Source organism: Leucopleurus acutus, assembly GCF_964270905.1.
Source record: "Leucopleurus acutus genome assembly, chromosome: 1".
Lineage (NCBI taxonomy): Eukaryota > Metazoa > Chordata > Mammalia > Artiodactyla > Delphinidae > Leucopleurus > Leucopleurus acutus.
This window is the reverse complement of record NC_139142.1, coordinates 127,958,720-127,980,181: the sequence shown is the minus strand read 5'-3', so window position 1 is coordinate 127,980,181 and position 21,462 is coordinate 127,958,720. Positions and strand designations below refer to the sequence as shown.

At 37.3% G+C, this 21,462-nt stretch overlaps 1 protein-coding gene across 1 annotated transcript in view; it reads left to right on the top strand.

Annotated features, from left to right (window-relative positions):
- Positions 1 to 21,462, top strand: part of ADAM10 (ADAM metallopeptidase domain 10) — a 111,480-nt gene that overhangs the window by 54,019 nt on the left and 35,999 nt on the right. The window contains exons 5-8 of the mRNA XM_082855327.1: positions 1,577 to 1,677; positions 8,413 to 8,562; positions 13,223 to 13,315; positions 16,374 to 16,557. Coding sequence (XP_082711453.1) covers positions 1,577 to 1,677; positions 8,413 to 8,562; positions 13,223 to 13,315; positions 16,374 to 16,557 — 528 coding nt within the window. The remainder of the gene's footprint in view (positions 1 to 1,576; positions 1,678 to 8,412; positions 8,563 to 13,222; positions 13,316 to 16,373; positions 16,558 to 21,462) is intronic.

Here is a 21,462-nt window from a genome sequence, read left to right as displayed (position 1 = left end):
GGGAATGTCTTCCTAAGAACAGGGAGAGTTCTGGGGTTCCCCCTTGATTTTTTTTTTAATAAATTTATTTATTTATTCATTTATTTAATTTTTGGTTGCATCGAGTCTTCACTGCTGCACGTGAGTTTTCTCTAGTTACTGAGAGCGGGGCCTACTCTTCGTTGCGGTGCGTGGGCTTCTCATTGCGGTGGCTTCTCTTGTTGCGGAGCATGGGCTCTAGGCATGTGGGCTTCAGTAGTTGTGGCACATGGGCTTCAGTAGTTGTGGCTCGCAGGCTGTAGAGCGCAGGCTCAGTAGTTGTGGTGCACGGGCTTAGTCGCTCCGTGGCATGTGGGATCTTCCCGGCCCAGGGCTCGAATCCATGTCCCCTGCATTGGCAGGCGGATTCTTAACCACTGCGCCACCAGGGAGGTCCCTAAGGCTATCATTTCTTCCACATTTATTGGTTGGAATTTTACAGCTGTTGCAATCTTGACCTCTGGTAAAAACTAACGTTTAAATCAGAGCTGTTATATCAATGTAAGTAAGTTGTCCATAACCCCTACCTGCTACCTGCCAGTTTAGATTTGTATTGTGATATTTAGTTAGTAGTTCCAGTGAAATAGGTCGCTAGTGTCCACTTCAGGTTCTAGATTTACTTAAGAAACAGTGTTTCTAATTATAATTCTGTGCATTATAACTATATGCTACTTAAGGATGTTTCAGTGCTTCCCCTCTAACCCATGTCTCTATATTTTATTTTATTTTATATTTTTTTAATATTTAAAAAATATTTTTTTTATATTTTATTTTGATAGTTCTCTTAATTATGGGTAGTAGATTGAATTATAAAATATGTTCATGAACTAAGGAGAACCTTAACAAGGGAAGTATGTGAACTTTGAGAGAGTGGAATAAACTTTTAAATGACTACACTAAATTGAACAGCTGTCTGGAAATAGAAACAATTCAGTTAAGGCTAAATTAATCACTGTTTAATTATAAAGGGAAAACAAGTGATAATAAAATAGTTATTGCTTTACAAAGCATTCACTTGAATTATACATTGAAGAAATTTAAACTCAATCTGCTTTTACTATGCCATGGAGCATGTTTCTACGTTACTTTCCCTTATGACTAGTTGGTATTCATTGAAGGAATTCAAACCAAATATGATATATTTGCCTAACTGTAGTTCAAATTGAGGTAGCTTTGTACATTTGCAGAATAAGAAATTTAATGTTTTGAACGGAAAGTTATAAATTACAAAATGAAGTAAATTGCAGTGTTAAAATGCTCTATATATCTGAAGTGGGACAGGTTGGGAAAGTTAAACACAGAATAAAGAATGATTATTGTTCTTTTTTAGAATTCACAAATCATTCATATGACAAAAACTTAGAGACCATTGATGTTGAAGGAGAACTTCAGAACCTGTCTGGTTTTAAAAGTAGAATGCCTAGCATAATGCCTTTCCCATTGGAACCCAATAAGCATTTATGGCTTTCATTAATTGTGACAGTCAAATTTTCATTTATAAGATAATTGGTAATACCTAAACATGTGACAGTAATAATATTTCTTCTTTGTATTTTAGACTATCCCCATAAATATGGTCCACAGGGGGGTTGTGCAGATCACTCAGTATTTGAAAGGATGAGGAAGTACCAGATGACTGGTGTGGAAGAAGTAACACAGGTAAGGATTTTAATACAAACTTGTGTTTAAGAAATGGAAGTGAACTTGGGTATGTGTTTCTGCATTAAAAATGTATGTTCTAGGATTTCTAAAAGATTTATACTGCCATCAGGAAATATTTATATTTTTTAATGCTCAAAGAGGCCAAGTAACTTGCTTATAATAAAGGTGTGATGCTGCAATTTGAGTACAAATCTGCATGACCCAAAAAACATAACGTGTCCAAAATATTCTCTTACATGTTTTATCATAAAATTTAAAAATATCCAGTCTGAACATGTATTTTGTATAAATGTATTTGTATTAATATGAAAATTAGAGTGACCAACTTCCCACTGGTTTGCCTGAGACTTCTCCAGTTTAACATTGAAAATCATGTGTCTCTAAGCAAACCAAGATGGTTAGTTACCCTAATAAAAATCATCATACTTTTGATATTTTAATCGTAAGTTTTTCTGCCATTGACTGTTGACGTTTTATTCTTTTTTTGACCTCCTTTATTTCATTTATAGGTGGTAGTTTTATGGTTATTTAAAACACAAGTTTAAAATTAAAAAAAATTTATTTTTATAATAAAACATCATATATTTTGAACATCCGTTCTAAAAGTAGTAGCATGGATTAACATTTCTTGAGTCACAAATGCAGATTTGTATGTTTCTTGATCTGCAAAATGGCATAAATAATACCATTTCAAATGGGTCTTTTAAGTCTAAGTGAGATTTTATTCTTGTATTCATTGAACAATTTTGTATTGATCTCCCATATGTCAGAAGATCTGTGATAGGTTCTGGGAATATGTGGAAATTAAGATGAAGGCTTGTCCTCACAAAGTTTTTAGTTTAATTGGAGACACAGAAAAATTGAAGATAGTAAGAAATGGAAGAAGATTAAGCAAAGAGTGATATTCTACACACAAGAAGACTAGTTAACCTAGCCTTGCAAGTGTTTGAGGACAATAATCAGAAACTAAAAGAAAAAGCAGAAGTTAGGTTGACCATGAAGAGATGGAAAGAGGAGGAACAGTATATACAAGGCCAGAGAGATAGCAAGACCAGTAAAGAATTCTTAACTTCAGAGTGAGGTGCAAAACTAGAGACAAGGAGACTAATTACGAGTTGTTGCGGTTATTCAGTTGAGAAGTGATAGTGACTTGTACTAAGGTATCGGCAATGTGGATAGAGAGGCTGAGAGTATAGATTGCTAGATATAATACAGTTTAACAGTGGCTAGATACAACATTTAATATACAAATGTAGGTTGTATTTTTTTATATCAGCAGCAGACCACCAGAAATGTCATGTAAGAGAGGACACCATTGAAAATAATATCAAGAATATTATGTATCAAAGAATAAATGTAACAACGAATTATAAGACCTGTATAAGGAAAATTACAACATTTTATAAGAAATATTACAGATGATTGATTTTATTATGGAGAGATATACTATATAAAATGGAACATAATACCTAATATAAAAACATTAATTTCCCCATATTGATTTGTAGATTCAGTGCAATTCCATACAAATTACAACATGATTTTTCACAGCACTTGATGGGTCTAAAATGTTACAAGGAAAAGTGACGGCTAAGAAGAAATGAGGCCCATCTGAAGGTGATGAACAGGAAAGAGAGATTTACCCTGGAAGATATTAAGACTGACTCTAGTAATTGAGAGTGTACTTTCAGCATAGGGATGTACAAATTGACCAGAGGAATAAAATTGAGTGCTCAGGAACAGATCCATACGTATATGAAACTTTGTTATGTGGTAGAGGTGAAATCTCAAATCAGGGAGGAAAATAGAGACTATTGAATAAATGGAGCCAGAGAAAATGTTTATCCATTTGGAAAAAATGAAGTTGGATCTTCATCTCACATTATATTTAAAACAAAACAAAACTCTATAAAGTACTAAAATGAAAACTTTGAAACTCTTAGAACAAGTAAGTAGAGATTTCCCTTTCCAGCTGTGATAGAGTAACTGGTATCCAACTAGCCATCCTGCAAAAGACAACTGGAAAACAAAACAACAACAACAACAGAAAAAAGAAACAATTGTTTTCAAATATTGGCCAACAGGCAGTACAGGATTGAGAATACCTGAGAGAGGAGAAATAAGTATCTCTGTGATTTCCCTGACTTTTTGACTGGAGGCAAAATTTTAGGAATGGCACAATGAAGGGCATTTCAAGAAGAGTAAGAAGTGCACAGCGCTGTTGCACAATTGAAGAGATACGTTCAGGTTCTGGAAGACTGAGGTATCTGGATTTATGGACATAGTACCTGAGAGGAGAGAGGTATGCTGAAAAAGAGCTCTAGATATCTGCACAGGGGTCGCCTTGAATCTTAGCCGGATTCTAAGCTGTGCATGCACAGGGTGAGATTCTATGAGAAAACTACCCGAGAAAGAAAAACTACTGAGGAATCTATGAACTGAAACAACAATCAGAAATTGTACTTGGTAGAGATCCCAAGCCATGCTTGGAGTAGGCTAATCTCACCCTAGACTAAAGGCTACTCCAGACCTGTCCTAACTAAGCTGAAAAACCAAGCTTCAGAAAGATCAAGGTGATTTTCAAGTAAATTAGTTGCCTGTCAGAGCAAAGCTCAATAATACTTGTTAAAGAAGGACACTGAATGCAGATACTCAACGATGTAGCATGCAGAATGTCAGATGTTCAGAAAACATTGCTAGATGACCAGAAGCTCAAGAAGTTGGAAAAGGTGATCCATAATCAGAACAAAATACCACCCAGATGGAAACAGACTAGAAATTACAGGCATTAGCACATGAGGGCTTTGAAACAACTAATATTAATGTGTTCAAAAAACTATGAAAACAAAGAGAATAGTAATTATAATAAAAGAACCAAATATAATCCCCTAGTGGGGATTTATCTAGTAATTGACAAACAGGTTTTCAAAGTTATATGGAAATGTAAAGGACCTAGAATAGCCAAAACAATTTTCAAAAAAGAACAAAAGCTAGAGGACTTATACTACCTGATTTTGAGATTTACTATAAAGCTACAGTAATCAAGATGGTGTCATCTTGACCTCAGGATAGACTTACAGGTCATGGAACAGAATAGGGAGTCCATATCCATTTGGCCAGTTGATTTTCACAAAAGTCCCAAGGTAATTTAAAGGACGAAAGAGCAGTCTGACAGATAGTACTGGAACAATTGAATAGCCATAAAAAAAAAAGAACCTCAACTTATACCATTACACCTTATACAAAAATAAACTCGAAACGGATAATAAATCTGTATGCTTAAAGCTAAAACATAAACTTCTAGATAAAAACATGGAGGAAATTTTTGTGACTTTGGAATAGACAACAATTTCTTAGGACACAAAAATACCCTGCTGAAAAAAATTACGAACTCGACTTTGTCAAAATTAAAAACTTCTCAAAAGATACAGTTAAGAAAATGTAAAAAGAAGCCACAGACTGTGAGAAATACGTCAGCAGTACATATATCTGACAGAAAGCTTTTCCAGAATATAACAAGAACTCTTATAACTCAGTTTTTAAAAAATGGTCAAACCTCAATTAAAAAATGGGCAGGGCTTCCCTGGTGGCGCAGTGGTTGAGAGTCCGCCTGCCGATGCAGGGGACACGGGTTCGTGCCCCACTCCGGGAAGATCCCACATGCCGTGGAGCGGCTGGGCCCGTGAGCCATGGCCGCTGAGCCTGTGCGTCCGGAACCTGTGCTCCGCAACTGGAGAGGCCACGACAGTGAGATGCCTGCGTACAGCAAAAAAAAAAAAAAAAAAGGGCAAAAGCATTTGAAAAGACACTTGACAAAAGAAGATATTAAGAAATATTTTGTATTTTGAAGTAGAGAAACACTTTGAATAAGGCATGGAATCTTTGACTATTAAAGAATTGATGTATTTCACTCTATGAAAATTAAGAGTAAAGGACACCTTAAAGTGAAGACAGTGATAAACTTTGAGACAATATTCACAATTCATAACATGGACAAAATATTGTTGTCAAGAAATAGAGAAGTAGTCCCTCTCCTGTTTAGACCAACTAATAGAGACCAACCTGACCTCAAAATACGAATATTTAAAAAAATATATGTTATGTTTGTGTCTGCATGTGTGTGTATTTGTTAGAAGGCATTGGAGAGATAACAAAGCTGTGAAGAAGTGTGGGACCAGATCTTAGGGAACAAAGAGGGCACTTAGGAAGGTGAGCCTGACGTTTGGGGCCACCTTTTCTCTAGCTGTATCTTCCAGTTCCTGAGGAGGTAGCTAAGAGACTGAAAAGCTGAATAGAACCCTCCAGATTCTTGAGGCTAAAGATAAAACTACTATTTCGGGACTTCAGGTTGGGATCTTGAATGAAGATCCTAGAAGATCTTCCCCTAGAAGTAAGGGTGAATTCACCCTAGAAGTAAGGGTGAATTCACCCTAGAAGTAAGGGTGAATCAGAAAGTGTTCTGCCTCCCCTCACAGGGGTTAAAGTTTCACACCACATCTTCTTAATCTCTGATTGGATTAAGGTAATCGAGGATTACTAGTGCACCAAGGCTCATTGCCTGCCAGAAGTGAAAACAGATCTTCTCTTGAGAAAGATATCATTACTTGAAGCCTCAGATTATATCTATGGTTTTCCATGCACATTGTCTGGCACTCAGTTCAAAATAATCAGCACATTAGCAAATGAGACAACATGATGGAAGAGTGAGAGGGAAAGAATTATTTATCAAACATTAGCCATTCAAGAATAAATGACAGGTATACACCCTCAGAGAGCTTACAGTATAGCTGGGGTGTCAGACATGTAAACAACCTAAAGGTATGTGAATAATGAAATGATCAGACACAGATACAGACTTTATAATATGTTCAAGTACATAAAGAGGAAATTAAAAATTTCAGCAGAAAATTGAAAATGAACAAAAGAACCTAATGGAAATTGTAGAATGGAAAAATATAACAACAGAAACGAAGAATTTGACGGGCTTAGACCTGAATAGTACGTCATAAAAAAATAGGGTAAACCACTTAGAAACAAAAGTGTAGAAAATACAGAAAAGAGCTTTAAGAGACATAGGTGATACATTAAAAAGGTCTAAAGTATGTGTAATTGATATCTCAGAAGGAGAAAAAATGAGAGTGAAATAGGGACAGATGGTGGCTGAGAATTCCACATATGACAGAGAGTATCAAACAACAAATTTAGTAAACCCTGTAATTAGCACAGGAAAAGTCTTTCACAAAGAAAATAACACTAGCACAATATTAGAGAAGTCTAAAAACCAAAGAATATACTCTTAAAAGCAACCAATAAAAAAAGTCTAGTCACCTTCAGAGAAGCAACAGTAAAAATGACAGCTCATTTCTCATTGGAAACAGTTGAAACCAGAAGACAATGGAATGTGCTGAAACAGTAACTGCCATCCTAGAATGATGTACTGAGCGAAAATAGATAAAAGTACAATGAAGACAGTAACTAAGAGAACAGTCAAACATGGAGTTGTCAAGGGAGAAGGAAATTATAAAATGTGAGTGTAAATTTGGAATTGTGGCTTAAAATTTAATTAATTTAAGTTGAATTCTCTATTACTCTGTCATCAAAATTCACTTAACATGGTACTTTTAGATGTCAACAAATGTTTAAGTGCTTGGATTCAATAGCAGTGTTAATTATTTAAACAAATACTTATTGAGTGTCTACTGTTTGCCTGTGAAGTGTGTGTTAGCTGATAGCAGTATAGTGAGACGCAAACACTGAGATAATTTCTTCTTTCCAGAACTCTCATTCTAGTGGTTGAAGTAATGGTGGTGGGCTGGGGACAGAAAATAAACAAATAACCACATGATAAACTGTAAAGGACATGGGTACATGGTTCTGTGAGGTGGTATGATGGGTGAATTGGTCTTTGCTAAGTCTGAAGAAAAGAAGTTAACTAGATCAGGAGAGACAGCATCACCATGTGCAAAAGACTGTGACAGGTTGCAGACCGTGTGTTGGAGGGTTGGAAAGAAGGCCTATGTAGCTGTAGCACAGAGAGCTAGAGTTGGGTAATGTAGTAGGGTCTCTCTGTGAAGTAATATGGAACGGGACGAAACTGGACAGGTAAGTAGAGTCTGCAGTGCTGACTGGGTGGTGCATATAAAGGGTTTACGACTTTATCCTTAGAGCCATAGGAAATCATTGAAATACAAATGCAGGTGGGTAATATTTTCAAAATTGTTTTTTGAAAGGATTGCAGTATGAAGATTAGATTGAAGGCCAGAAGTGGATAGAGGTAGATTCCCATCGCTCAGATTGCAATACTCTAGGTAATAAGTGATGGTGGCTTGGGCTAATGTGATGGAGCTAGAGGTAATGGGCAGATGCCCTAAGTATTTAGAAGCTAAATCTGACAGGGCTGGGTGATAGATTGGGTATTAGAGGTTAGGTAGAGGAAGACATCAAAGTATTGTAAACTACTGTAAGACTTGCTTTATATTTACGTATTAAATAGTATGTTTTGAAAATGTTTCAAAGTTAAAGAATTGCTTGAATAAATAAGTCATCTATATAGTAGAATGTTATGAGACTGAAAGTGGTGTTTATGAAGAATTTTTAACAGTGCAAGGAAATACCTATGGTCTTACATAATAAAGTAGAAAGTGAAATTATTTATAATGTGTATTCTTAACTATATAAAATTATAACAGTGAAGCATACTGATGATTAGAAATGACTCTTTTTGACATATAGACACCTCAAGAAGAACATGCTATTAACGGTCCAGAACTCCTGAGGAAAAAACGTACAACTTCAGCTGAAAAAAATACTTGTCAGCTTTATATTCAGACTGATCATCTGTTTTTTAAATATTATGGAACACGAGAGGCTGTGATTGCCCAGGTATTTATAATTTTGCTACTATTTTAGTTTTCATATTCTCATATTGTTTCATTATACCTGTATATTCCTCTAAAAATTAAAGTTAGTGCATATCTCATTTTGGAAAAATAAAGAGTATGTATTTTCAATTGTGATACGAGAAAATATGTAAGGTAAGAACACAAATAACTGAAAGACCAGTTAGGATATTTTAGTGTCATTCTAAAGAGAGATGTAAGAAAATGATTTCATGAAGGAGATGACACTGGGAGCTTAGCTTGGAAGAGAGGGTCAAATTGTCATTTGTGGTCTTAAAGGAGGGAAAGGTAGAGGAGTCTTTCCAATAAGAATCTTTAATTTCTATTCTGTGTTCTCCTTATACTTAACACTTTCTAAGTTACATTACTATCTGCATTTGTGTCTTATTGAAGTATAAATTTTTCGGAGACACTCTTCAAAATATCCTTTTTTTTTTTTTTTTTTGCGGTACGCGGGGCTCTCACTGCTGTGGCCTCTCCCGTTGCGGAGCACAGGCTCCAGACGCGCAGGCTCAGCGGCCGTGGCTCACGGGCCCAGCCGCTCCACGGCATGTGGGATCTTCCCGGACCAGGGCACGAACCCGCGTCCCCTGCATCGGCAGGCGGACTCTCAACCACTGCGTCACCAGGGAAGCCCAAAATATCCTTCATTTTGAAGGTATCCAGTGAGAGTTTGATGAATGCATTTTGAGTCCAAGGATTTGAGACTGAGAGGGTGGAGGTGTCATTAGTATAAATGGTAAACTCATTTTGTTGGTGGTGATGAACTTACTTTTAGACACGTTTAAAAGCCCATGTACATGGTGATGATAGGGTATTGAAAATGTAGAACTGGAGCTTGGGAGAGGTTAGCCTTGAGCTTTCTGCATGGAATTTAAGGGTGCAAAAGAGATAGTTAAAATAAGGAGAGAGAATGAAATCAAAAGAGAAGGAACTGGGAGATAAAATCTCTTTATAGTGAATAGGATGACAAGGAGAAGCTATGGGCTAAAATATAATAGTTAAAGAGGTAGGAGATAAAATAGGATTAGCCAAGGAATAAGCAAAGTTTCACAACAAAATGCATAACCAATAGTGTCATATGTGGAGATACCAAAGAGAATGACTACAAAGTAATTAACTCGATGTATATGTATGTCAAATATACAATGTATATTTTATATGTATGTCAAATCATGATGTACACTTTAAATATCTTACATTTTATTTGTCATTTATACCTCAGTAATGCTGAAAAAAAGAAAGAATGATTATAAAGGTTAGCTGATTTTTAGTTATTAGAATATTATTGATGGACTTTAAGCAAGCTCTCAATAAAGTTGTGAGGGTAAAAACATTGTGAACAATAAGGAATGGGTTGGCAGGAGCAGTTAGGGTTTCAAGAGATGTGAAAAACAGAAAAAAAATGGTGTCAGGAATAATATGGAATATTTGAGTGAAAGGGGGATTCATGAGAAGTTGGTCAGAAAAGGAAAATGATCCAGTAGAGAAGCAGTGTTAGATATGAGAAATAAAAACTGATGAGAAACAATGTGTTTGAAGATCCAGTAAAGATTGGGGTTAAGAATATAGAAAAGTTACTCTTTAAGGAAGAGTTACCATTTGAGGGAGATAGAAATGCATAAAGATAGAAAAGTTTGGGGACTTCCCTGGTGCCGCAATGGATAAGACTCCATGCTCCCAATGCAGGGGACCCTGGTTTGATCCCTGGTCAGGGAACTAGATCCCACATGCATGCTGCAGCTAAGGAGCCCGCCTGCCGCAACTAAGACCCGGCACAACCAAATAAATAAATAAATATTAAAAAAGAAAGAAAGAAAAGTTTGAAGGTTAAAAGAGCAGGCGATCAAGATGAACTCTCAGTAAAGTAAGATGTCTGATCAGTCATCTGTGGAAAAATGTTTGAACTACCACTGTTGGGGGTGGAGAAGGAACAGTGAGAATTGGATAAAGGATTGCTAGGCCAAGCTGAGGGTAGATAGCAGATTTATAATGGACTTTATCAGCAGTGTTATGGTATTCTTTATCATTGTTTGGCAACTAGGGCTACTTTTGAAATTATTATTGTTAATGCTTTTACTTGACTATTTATGTTTATATAATTTCTTTGAAAATAGTTTTGAACCTATATATATATATATGCATGTTTTCACATAAGTGGTAGCAAGAGTGCTTTTTGTAAATGAAGATGGGAAGGTTGTATATAGAGTGGTTTAGAAGCCAGAGAGTTAAGTTGGGAGTCAGCTAGGAAAAAGAGGATCTTTTTGTGTTCTATCACCCTGTTTACCTCTTCTTAGAATTTAGCAAAATCTGAATGTATGTTATTTATATTTGTATTACTTCCTTCCCTTCCTCCCCCTCTAGAATAAATCTGTAAATTTATAGGGACCTTCTCAATTTTGTTTACCCCTGTACCTCCAGCACCTAAAACAGCGCCTACCATATAGTAAATGGTGGACAAAACTTAAAGAATATGTACTATTGCATCAATGGAAAGACTAAAGTCAGAGACTGACTGAGTGTCCTGATGTTATCAGGGAGATATTCACAGAAGATGTTTGAGCTGAATCTAAGGGGTAGATACCCTAGGCATAAGGAAGCAGCATGCGAAAAGGCATGGAGGTATGACATTGCAGGATGGAATTGAGGAAACCAAGTTTTACTGGGTTGGCCAAAAAGTTTGTTCAGTTTTTTCCATAAGATGTCACTAGTAGTGCTTAATTGTCTTTAATTTCATTTGAAACAATTTTGTTAGATTGTATTGTGACAGCTGTCAGATCAGCATGCATTAAAAAAAAACTTATCAAAATTGGTGAATTTTTGTGTAGCCATTTTAATATTGAAGATGGAAGAAAAACATTTGGCATATTATGCTTTATTATTTCATGAAAGGCAAAAACACAGCTGAAACGCGAAAAAAGATTTGTGTAGTATATGGAGAAGGTGCTGTGACTGATCAAACGTGTCAAAAGTGGTTTGCAAAGTTTCGTGCTGGAGATTTCTCACTGGACGATGCTCCACGGCTAGGTAGACCAGTTGAAGTTGATAGCAATCAAATCGAGACATTAATTGAGAACAATCAACGTTATACCACGTGGGAGATAGCAGACATATTCAAAATATCCAAATCAAGCACTGAAAATCATTTGTACCAGCTCGGTTACGTTAATAGCTTTGATGTTTGGGTTCCACGAAAGTTGAGCAAAAAAAACCTTCTTGCCCGTATTTCCTCATGTGATTCTCTACTTAAACGTAACGAAAACGTTCTGCTTTTTAAAACAAATTGTGACGGGCAATGAAAAGTGGATACTGTTCAACAGCGGTCCCCAACCTTTTTGGCACCAGGGACTGGTTTTGTGGAAGACAGTTTTCCCACAGATGGGGGTCGGGGGGATGGGTCAGGCGGTAATGTGAGTGATGGGGAGCCGCAGATGAAGCTTCGTTTGCTCGCCCACTGCTCACCTCCTGCTGTGTGGCCCAGTTCCTAACAGGCCGAGGACCACTACTGGTCCGCGGCCCAGGGGTTGGGGACCCCTGCTGTACAATAATGTGGAACGGAAGAGATCGTGGGGCAAGCAAAATGAACCACCACCAACCACACCAAAGGCCGGTCTTCGAGGGCTTCCCTGGTGGCGCAGTGGTTGGGAGTCCGCCTGCCGATGCAGGGGACGCGGGTTCGTGCCCCGGTCCGGGAGGATCCCACATGCCGTGGAGCGGCTGGGCCCGTGAGCCATGGCCGCTGAGCCTGCGCGTCCGGAGCGTGTGCTCCGCAACGGGAGAGGCCACAACAGTGAGAGGCCCGCGTACCGCAAAAAAAAAAAAAAAAAAAAAAAAAAAGCCTGGTCTTCGTCCAGAGAAGGTGATGTTGTGTAGATAGTGCGATTGGAAGGGAGTCCTCTATTATGAGCTCCTAACGGAAAACCAAACGATTAATTCCAGCTAGTACTGCTCCCAGCTAGACCAACTGAAAGTGGCACTCGACAAAAAGCATCCGGAATTAGTCAACAAAAAACACAGAATCTTCCATCAGGATAACACAAGACCGCATGTTTTTTTGATGACCAGGCAAAAACTGTTACAGCTTGGCTGGGAAGTTCTGATTCATCCCCTTCAGATTTCCATTTATGTGCACCTTCAGATTTCCATTTATTTTGGTCTTTACTAAATTCTCTTAATGGAAAAAATTTCATTTCTCTGGAAGACTGTAAAAGGTACCTGGAACAGTTCTTTGCTTGAAAAGATAAAAAGTTTTGGGAATGGAATTATGAAGTTGCCTGAAAAATGGCAGAAGGTAGTGGAACAAAATGGTGAATACATTGTCCAATAAAGTTCTTGGTGAAAATGAAAAATGTCTTTTATTTTTACTTAAAAACCAAAGGGACTTTTTGGCCAACCCAATATATGACTGAGGCAAGAGTACATGTTTAGTTTTGGCCAGAGAAAAATATGGAAAAGTCACTGAATTTCCCTTCTCAGTTCCAGCTCACTAATCTTTTTCATCCTTTCATCTAGTATATGATATTGACATTTTAAAATTTGAATGTGGTGGAATATGAATAATTCTTGATTTGGGAAATGGAAATTCACAGTCTTTTTCACATTTCAACATTGCCTCTAAAATGTCTTTTTTTTTAAATCAATAGATATCCAGTCATGTTAAAGCGATTGATACAATTTACCAGACCACAGACTTCTCTGGAATCCGTAATATCAGTTTCATGGTGAAACGCATAAGAGTAAGTAAGGAATTTCAGTAGTTAAGAACATTAAGAAAGAGAAGCAATAAGGATCATGTTTACAAAAAGAAAAATGCTTGACTTTTACTTCATCTTCATGCATTAAATAGTTAAATTGTATGTGCTGATGCAGGTTAGCTTTACTCTTGGGTTTTACACACACACAGAGGGGATACTTGGGTTTATGACTTAATGAAATCTATAGGGCTTTAATCTGGACTGCAGAAGAGGTATGGTAGAAAGTACTGTTTTCTATCTATCTGATTAACATACCAGTTAGAAAGCGCTCTAAGTAACTGCAGATACTGTACTTGACATTTTTCTCCCTGATATTATTCCCCAGTTTCTTCAGATTTGCCTTATGCAGTATATTTCACAGTGTGTCCCATTTGATGCTGCAGCGGAGGGAAGGATAGATACAGTGGTTAAATACAATTGGAAGTTGGAAAAACACTTAATACTGTTTCCTCTTGAAATTTAACAGTGCACACTAATGTATTTCAAGTTTTGAGAAATCCTTTGGGAAATAAATCCATATTTTTCTAAGCTAATTTAACCTTTTTGTATTAACATCAGCTGAAACTCCAAAGACCTACAGTGCACATTTTGAGAAATGCTGATCCAGAACTACTGATTCTTAGTTTTAATGTTATAAATTGTTAATAAGTAAATATTATTATTAAAAAATTGGACTGTTTCAAAAATTTTCTAAATATGAATTCTTTCAAAGTATAAAGCTTTTAAGAATCTGAGTTTATAAGCTAGAGAACCTGGGTTTTAAAAATCATCATTTTACAAAAGTACTTGCCACAGGATTTCTTTATTTTAAAAAAATTTATTTTTAATGGCTTTTATTTTTTTTAATGTTATTTATTTATTTATTTTTTGCTGTGCCACATGGCTGTGCAGCGTTTTTTTGGCTGCGCCGGTAGCTTGCGGCATCTCAGTTCCCCAACCAGAGATCGAACCCAGGCCCTTGGCAGTGAAAGCGCTGAGTCCTAACCACCAGACCACCAGGGAATACCCCACAGGGTTTCTTTATATTTTGTGCTTTTATTCTTCTTAAAATATTGTTGACTAGATTATAGTTTTAGTACATACATGTAATATATTTTAAAAAATAGCTGAAAGTGGTCCTTACTTTTAGAAGTGACATGATTAATTATTACATTGGATTGCCTTAAGGTGAAATATGGTTCGATATACTGTATAAGAACTGTTTGTAATCAATTGCTTTCATGTATTTTGAGAGCAATATAAACCTTTAAATGAGCAAGTAAAAGTGATAAGTGTTATAAATATTGCTATTTAGTAGACAGAGCAATGAAATGCAAAGTAGTGAAAAGTAGAGAACACCTGAACAAATTTTAGTGAAACACATTTGTTTGACTAAAATAATTTGCATTATGAATAGATGCATGTATATAAAAGAGTTATGTGGGGCTTCCCTGGTGGCGCAGTGGTTGAGAGTCCGCCTGCCGATCCAGGGGACACGGGTTCGTGCCCCGGTCCGGGAAGATCCCACATGCCGCGGAGTGGCTGGGCCCGTGAGCCATGGCCGCTGAGCCTGCGCGTCCGGAGCCTGTGCTCCGCAACGGGAGAGGCCACAACAGTGAGAGGCCCGCATACCGCAAAAAAAAAAAAAAAAAAAAGTTATGTGGCGATTAGTTGTTTTTCAGGCCTTTAACTGAGATTAAAACTTTAGTTTAAATAAATAAATTTATTAAGAAAAAATTAATCATCCCATTTTAATATAGGTAACTAAAATTTAGATGCAGTTTTTATTTGTAGCCAATATTACAGAAGTATCAGAGAATTTCATTTCTATGTTTCGTGGGAAAAAGCGATATGCAGCATGTCTCTAAGCATGGGCTACCTTTATAGTGTTCTTGTTTTTGGATGTGTGTGTGTGTGTGTGTGTGTGTGTGTGTGTGTGTGTGTGTGTGTGTTAGATGACCATAACTGATTGTTTCTGGTTAATTGTTAATGGATAAACCAGATGATCTCATATCTGTCTTTAGGCAATTGCCTTCAGTGGTGTTTCTACCATCCTGTTTGTAAGCTCCTTGGTTTTTACTGAAGGATGTGGATCCTAAAAAGACCTATAGTTTTCATTTTATTAACTGTAATAGGCTTATCACTGATATTTTCAATAGACTGAGATTTCCCTTCTGAGCAATGTTTACTCTCATACATATTCCTTTTTATTCTCTACCAACAATCTTGTATGTAATTCTCTGACTTACTTGGGGAAAACCAAATTGTTCTAGGACTTCAGAGGTTAGGCAGAGGTCTCTGAAAGGAAGCAATGAGTAGTAAATGAAAGCTTTTGTTTTAGTTGAAGTTTGGTATCAGAACTGATTATTCTTCATATTGTGAAGGAGGAAACTGCACCCAGGAGTATAGTAGCTAAGTGTGGAAGGAAACATTCTGGAGGAACTCAGCTTGAAATAATAAGAGAAACGAATTGGCAAAGAAAAAAAAAATTCTTGCTCACATTCAGGGGAAAAGATTGAACTTGAAATTAGTTGTGCTTGACTTATGACTCTAGGCAAGGAGAACCAAGAATATGATTTGTCTGCTGAATTGACAGTTTTGGGTTCAGTATTTCTTTTATGTTATACTAATTAGCTGAAATATAGAGTTTTATGTCATACTTGTCATCATATGTAGGAGATTAGCACTAAAGGAGACTCATCAAATGATTAAATTGAGAAACTGTACTTCCTTATTGGAAATTTTGAAAGCAGAACTTGTTTTCCCATCCCAAGTGTTCAGTGTTCAGGAATCTGTGAACACTTGCTCAGAAATGTAATATACTCAGTTTTAATTCCCCTACCCGTCCATCCTTCCTTCCTTCCCTCCTCCCTCCCTCCTTCCCTCCTCCCTTTTTGGCTTCTCTGATTAGATCAGGGATGGAGGTAGTGGGAATAACTGTAGAAGCTTTAATTTAGGCCTGACTTCCTTGGGCCCCAAGCATATTGTCCAGGTAGATCCTACTTACACTAAGGCTCTGCTAACATTGGTTGCTTGTTAAAATCATTGTTTTGGATTTTAGATCAACACAACTGCTGATGAGAAGGACCCTACAAATCCCTTCCGTTTTCCAAATATTGGTGTGGAGAAGTTTCTGGAATTAAATTCTGAGCAGAATCATGATGACTACTGTTTGGCCTATGTCTTCACAGACCGAGATTTTGATGATGGTGTCCTTGGTCTGGCTTGGGTTGGAGCACCTTCAGGTAGTTTATCTATATATGTCTTGACTTACTACTTGAAATGAAAAGCAGTTCTCTTGATGGATTGAATTTTACAAAGTATAGGAGAAAGTGATGCCTGTACAGTATCTGAATGTAGACATCTTGAGTTTGGCAGAATTCATAAGCATAATGTAAATGGAAAAGTAGTTGAAGCAGCTTTTTATTTTGAAATGAGTAAATGAGTACTAACAGGGAGATATCCTGACATTTGGTACATTCAGTAGCTGAAACAAATAATTTTATGGGAAAAAGTGGTACTTAGTTCTGAAACTGAAAAGCAAAATATTAATTTTTTCACAAAAGTTAATGTAATTAATTATTTTGGGAGGTAGGGGGATGGGGAGAGGTTCTTAGAGTCAAAAGGGGAAAACTGTGTTCTTGGTTCTTCTGCCATGAGATAAAGAGCAGAGAAATCCTACTCAGGAATAGCAGGTAGAAAGAAAAGAAAGACTGCCTTTATTATTATTATTTCTCACCTTTATTTTAACAAAAGGGAAGTGTTGCCTGAAAAGAGATGTGGGCAGGAGGCCCAGTACCCATAGCTCCACTGGCTTGACTGCATGGCCCCACGTTCCGCTGGGGTCTCTGCCTTAGCCGTGAAAGCTACTGTCACTGAGAAAGCCCGGATGGGATAATCCCCTTGCCATTGCAGTCAGGGTGGGGGTCTGTGAGTCACAGTGTAATAAGTCCAGTAGCCTACTTTAGAGAAATTGATGAATTGAAAGATGAGTAGAAAGAATCCCAGACTCTTTGAATATAAATTTTGCCATATAGAATTTGATCAGTAGTCTGTCACCTTCTGAGCTATACACAGCAGTTTCTCCTTCTGATACATAATTTCTGTCTTTTTCAAAGTATAAACTTCTGCTTTATCCAGGGCAAGACAGGCTTTTCTATTCTTAGTTTATTCTTTGGTTTGTTATGCATATTTAACATCTTTAATACTGTATTTTTGCTTTTATACTTGCTCTTTTTTTTAAGCCAGCAATGAATATCCTTTTTAGTTTCCAAAGCTTTTGTTTTTCTTCCACATTTTAAAGTGTACTCAATTTCATGATGTCATTAAAGTACAAGTTTATGTCATAGGCTGCATATATCATAGTGCAGTATTTTTGTATATTTGTCCTTTACAATGATCTGTGTTGGTTTTGTGTTACTTGCGTTGTCAGCAGATTGTACAACTCACTCTTTCCTATGATAATTCACGTTTTATAACTTTTATATTCTGAAATTTCTTTTCCCCTCCTTGGTTAGTTGGATAATTTTATCACATAGTTTATAGTCCCTTCTCCTTAATCATCAGTAAGTACTATAGAAACTCAGGGATTCATTTTTCTTTATATATTACCATTAATATAGTGGCTCTTGAAGTGTGCTCCATGGACTGGCAGCATCTGTATTACCTGGGAACCTGTTAGAAATGTAAATCCATGGGCCTCACTCAGGTCTACTAGATCAGAAACTCCAGGTGTGGAGCCCATCAGCCTTTGTTTGAAGAGGCCCTCCAGGTGTTTCTGATGCATACTAAAGTCTGCAAACCACCATCTTAATATTTTTGCTCACAAAATGTCTCCTGGGCAAATGATTGGATGATCTCAGACTAAAAACTTTCTGCCATTTTGCATTTTCAGCTCCAGATTGTTGTTCATTAAGAATGTAATGGTCCTGAGAGAGCTTGGTCAAATTTTCCTGAAACTTCAGATATCCTCATGTCTACTTTAAAAAAAAAAATAGACTGTATATTTAGAACAGTTTTAGATTTATAGAAAAAAATGAGCAGATAGAGTCGTCTCCACTACCTTACATTAGTATGGTACATCTGTTACAATTAATCAACCAATACTGGTACATTATTGTTAACTAAAGTCAGCCCATAGTTTATTCAGATTTCTTTAGTTTTTACTATGGTCCTTCTTCTGTTCCAAGATCTTGTCCAGGATACCACAGTACGTTTAATTGTCGTGCCTCTTTAGTTCTTGGCTGTGATGGTTTCTCAGACTTTTCTTGTTTTTTTATAACCTTGACAATTTTGAGGAGTATTGGTCAGGAATGTTGTAGGATGCCCCTCTGTTGCAGTCTTTTTGATGTTTTTCTCATGGTTGGACTGGGGTTATGGATTTGGGGGGAGAGTTAGTTTTTCTTTGTAGTTGTTTATGATATCTGGACCACTTATTTTTGAAACGGTGCTTATTTTATTGAAGCAGCAGTTCTGGATTGAAAATGATGGGCCACGTTACTTGTATTTTTGTCATTGCGTTCTTCATCTGATGCCCTCTTCCTTTACTCTGTGTTAAACCCCTAACTCCAGCTCTCAGAAGCCTTTTTCTAAGAGCTTCTGGGGAGGGGCTCGGCAGGAAGAATGGGGCCAGAGTGGCAAAGAGAAGGGATCTTTGTTCCTTTGACACAACTTTTTCTAGAATAAGATACCTGCCTTGACAGCTTTCTTCTTCACTTCCCTTTGCCCTTAGACTACCTGAACTGAGTTTATTTCACCTACATTTTATTATTTTATAAGGAACTTTATGTATTTGCTCTTACTGATTAATTCAGTTCCGTTATGAGGTGTAGGTCGTATTTCCTCCATTATACAGGTGGATTGGATTCAGAGACTTTGTCAACAACCCAGTATCTCACAGAACCTAGAATCTGGACCTTTTGACTCCAGGTTTTGTGCATTTGGTAGTTGTTTTACTAGGTATTATTATAATGTAACATCCTACTTTTATCTTTCTAAGACATTTCCAAGAAGAAGTTGAAATGTTTCCTGGATCTAAGCAGAGATGGAATCTATTTCCTTCTTTCTTAAGAGAGATGAGTTATAAAACAGTACTACTCTGTATTATTTAGGCATCGTTTTGGGTAATTGTCAAGGCATAATTAGAAGAGCACTGGTTTGGGAACTAGGAGACGGGGTCCTTGTCTGTTCTGTCTCTATAAATACAGGTAAATCATTTTGCTTCAGCTTGTTTATTTTTCATTGTAATTTCTTCTGTCTTTGCCCTTCCTTTGATACTTCATGTTTCTGCATGTAGATCTTCGTAATGCTTGCTGTTACACTATTTTTTAAAATATCATTTTATAGCTGATCTGTTCAGCTTGTGATATTACTGTTTCTTAATCTTTTTCATTTTTATTTGGCCTAATTCATTTCTGTTGTATCATTTAACTCTGCAGCTGTTTCACTATTCAAATATATGGTAGTGGAAAGGATTTTGTTTTGATACTGTTGTGTTAATTTTCACAGAATAGTTACTCAAATTATTCGTTGTAGTCCTCTTCACTGACTCAGTTAAGCTGGGAAAAGCAATGAGGGTTAAAACATTTGAATAGTAGGTTTCTTGTCTTTAAGTCTTGTTAATACTACTTTTTATTTGTTCTTTTAATATTTCTTATTGTGGTTGGGTACTGCCTTCAGTTACCTCAATGAGAAAAACAGTACCTCCTGCCCCAACTCCATAATAAGTAGAAACAGCTTGTGAGCTGGGATGACTTGGAGGCTTCCATTTGAAATTATACAGGGCCTAGAATGGAGCCCCCAAAAGGGAGGAGTCTGGTCTCCAAAACAAAGATAGTCTTGAATATGAATCTAGAAAGATTACTCTAAACTTCTCTTTATATAAACACAGTTCTGTGTTAAGCAGGTAGTAGCCTCTTATTTTAGAGACCGAAACATTGGTTCCTTAACAAAGTAGATTCCTTTTTTTTGCGGTACGCGGGCCTCTCACTGTTGTGGTCTCTCCCATTGCGGAGCACAGGCTCCGGACACACAGGCCCAGCGGCCATGGCTCATGGGCCCAGCTGCTCCGCGGCACGCGGGATCCTCCCCGATCAGGGCACGCACCCGCGTCCCCTGCATCGGCAGGCGGACTCCCAACCACTGCGCCACCAGGGAAACCCCTAACCAGCTTTTTTTTTTTTTTTTTTTTTGCGGTATGCGGGCCTCTCACTGTTGTGGCCTCTCCCGTTGCGGAGCACAGGCTCTGGACGCGCAGGCTCAGCGGCCATGGCTCACGGGCCCAGCCGCTCCGCTGCATGTGGGATCTTCCCAGACTGGGGCACGAACCCGTGTCCTCTGCATCGGCAGGCGGACTCTCAACCACTGCGCCACCAGGGAAGCCCCCTAACCAGCTTTTTGAGGGGCCTTTATTTTTTGGTTTATTAAGGCACATTCTGCTCATCTATTATCCCTCTTAATGTTATCAGTTAACCCAATGAACATAGTCTCACTTTGCCACGTCACTGAAAAAGGCTAGCTCTGGACTTCATCTCCAGAGCAATCCTGAACCATTCAGTATTCCTCTGACCATTTGTAAAGAACATTCTTTGAGACATTTGATTTGGTAGAAATTGTCTCTTCTGTTTTTCTTAGTTTAGAAATTTTAGTTTGATTTTACGTATTAGAATTTGACCACATGCAGAGCTCAAAATGAGGTTCTCAAGATAACCCACAGCCTATCGAATTCTTTTTTTATCATTCCTTCTACTTTAATTCGTTGATATTCTTTTTCTGAATTTTATTTTATTTATTTTTTTATAGGCCAGGTTCTTATTAGTTATCTATTTTATACATAGTAGTTTATACATGTCAATCCCAATCTCCCAATTCATCATACACACCCCCGCACCCCCCACCACCACTTTCCCCCCTTGGTGTCCATACATTTGTTCTCTATATCTGTGTCTCTGTTTCTGCCCTGCAAACTGGTTCATCTGTACCATTTTTCTAGGTTCCACATATATGCGTTAACATACGATATTTGTTTTTCTTTCTGACTTATTTCACTCTGTATGACAGTCTCTAGATCCATCCACATCTCTACAAATGACCCAACTTCATTCCTTTTTATGGCTAATATTTTATGGCTAATATATGAGTAATATTCCATT